Consider the following 1,573-nt stretch of genomic DNA (forward strand, 5'->3'; position numbering starts at 1 on the left):
TGGGGTGAAGATGCTGCAGCACAAGCACCACGGCACAAGCTGGCACGGGGCAGCATCACTCACCGGCGTACGCCCTGGCTTTGGCTTTAGAGGCACGGGTGCCCTGGGAGAGCGGGCGGGTCTTCACCATCAGGTGCTTGGTGCTGAGGGCATCGCATGCTGCAGGGAGAGAGCAGCGGTGTCTGCGTGTGGGGCCAGCCCCATGACCAGAATCTGGCCGTGGGAGAAGCAGGGATGACTCTCCTCTGCCCATCCCCAGTCAAACTGGGAGCAGTACCTGTTATGGGGCTGGAGAAGATCCCCAGGGCGTGCGTATCATCCACCCACTTAATATCAAAGCCTTTTTTCCTGCCAGAGAGAGGGAAGCTCAGCAAGGCATCGGCAGCGGGTGGGCTGGGGTCCAGAGCACAGCCCAGGCATGGGACCCCAGGCCAGGGATGGGACACCGCCAGCAGACTCACTGATAGCTGCAGAAGACGCGCATCAGGTCCTCGGTGCGGAAATCCGAGGGGAAATCATAGATCTCGATGACGTGGGGCAGCTCGGCATCACTGAGGTCTGGCGCAGCGGGCTCAGCCCCGTAGTAGTCAAAGCGAGGCGACTGCTGGCTCTCCCGGTGCTTCTTGCCCCCCGAGAGCTGCAGGGGTGGGAAAAGCATGGCACTGAGCAACCCATGCCTGCTTGCCCCACACCAGCTCCTCCTGGCAAGCTTTCCCTGGGAAGCGGTCCAGCCCCTGCTCCCCGCACCGGCCTCTGCAGATGGATTCATGGCATTGGGATATTAGGAGTTATCGACCAGGGCTCTCATGCCACACATTTGCTTTTCCCATTACCAGCTTCCCTTCATTTGCTGTGCTCTGCATTCCCACCGGGGACGCGGTGGGAATGGCACCAGTGAGACAGCACACGTGCCCCCAGCATAGCCCTCCTGCCCTGGGGACGTGCTGACCCGAAATACACTTGGGGAGCAGCGGGGAGCAGGACAGCAAGGCCAGGAGGAAGGACTGACGTCTGCCCACCATGCAGGAACACTGGACTCGGCCAGCCCCAGCTGCAGCGCATGCAGGGAAGCAGCCCGGCGGCACCCCCGGCGTCGGGATGGAAAAGCCAGCGCTCCCCTGAGGAGCAAGTTCTGGTGGTTAATCACCTGCACGGCTAAAAATTTATGCCTTATTTCTCATTTAAATTTGTCTGGCTTCACTTTCCAGACGGCAGTTCTTGTTCTACCTCTCTTGCTGGATTAAAGAGCCCTCGGTCCCCAGCCCCCTCCCTGTGACGGCACTTACTCACGGTAATCAAGTCCCTTCTCAATCTTCTTCTTGATAAGCTAAACTGGTTGTGCATGGTTAGTATCTCACAGTGGGACACTTTCTCCAGCCCTAAAAGATGACAGCTGTAGCACTCTTCCACCTTACCCATTTTTAACCTTCATTTTAAAACATAGCCAGCAGCTGCCCACTGCCACGACACGGGGGGTGCAGCTGCCCCTGCTCCCCCTCCGCCCCGCACCACCAGCACAAGGTGGGCCACTCTGCATTGCCTGCTGATCTCCCAAACAGTGGGGGTGGACGCG

At 59.4% G+C, this 1,573-nt stretch overlaps 1 protein-coding gene across 1 annotated transcript in view; it reads right to left on the minus strand.

The window, feature by feature from the left end:
- Positions 1-63: 63 nt before the first annotated feature.
- LOC104506046 (coiled-coil domain-containing protein R3HCC1L-like) overlaps positions 64-1,573 on the minus strand; it is a gene marked incomplete at both ends in the record, with an annotated part of 5,630 nt that continues 4,120 nt past the window's right edge. The window contains 3 exons of the mRNA XM_010146852.1: positions 64-159; positions 278-348; positions 462-637. Coding sequence (XP_010145154.1) covers positions 64-159; positions 278-348; positions 462-637 — 343 coding nt within the window. The remainder of the gene's footprint in view (positions 160-277; positions 349-461; positions 638-1,573) is intronic.

Source organism: Eurypyga helias, unplaced genomic scaffold, assembly GCF_000690775.1.
Source record: "Eurypyga helias isolate BGI_N326 unplaced genomic scaffold, ASM69077v1 scaffold28302, whole genome shotgun sequence".
NCBI lineage: Eukaryota > Metazoa > Chordata > Aves > Eurypygiformes > Eurypygidae > Eurypyga > Eurypyga helias.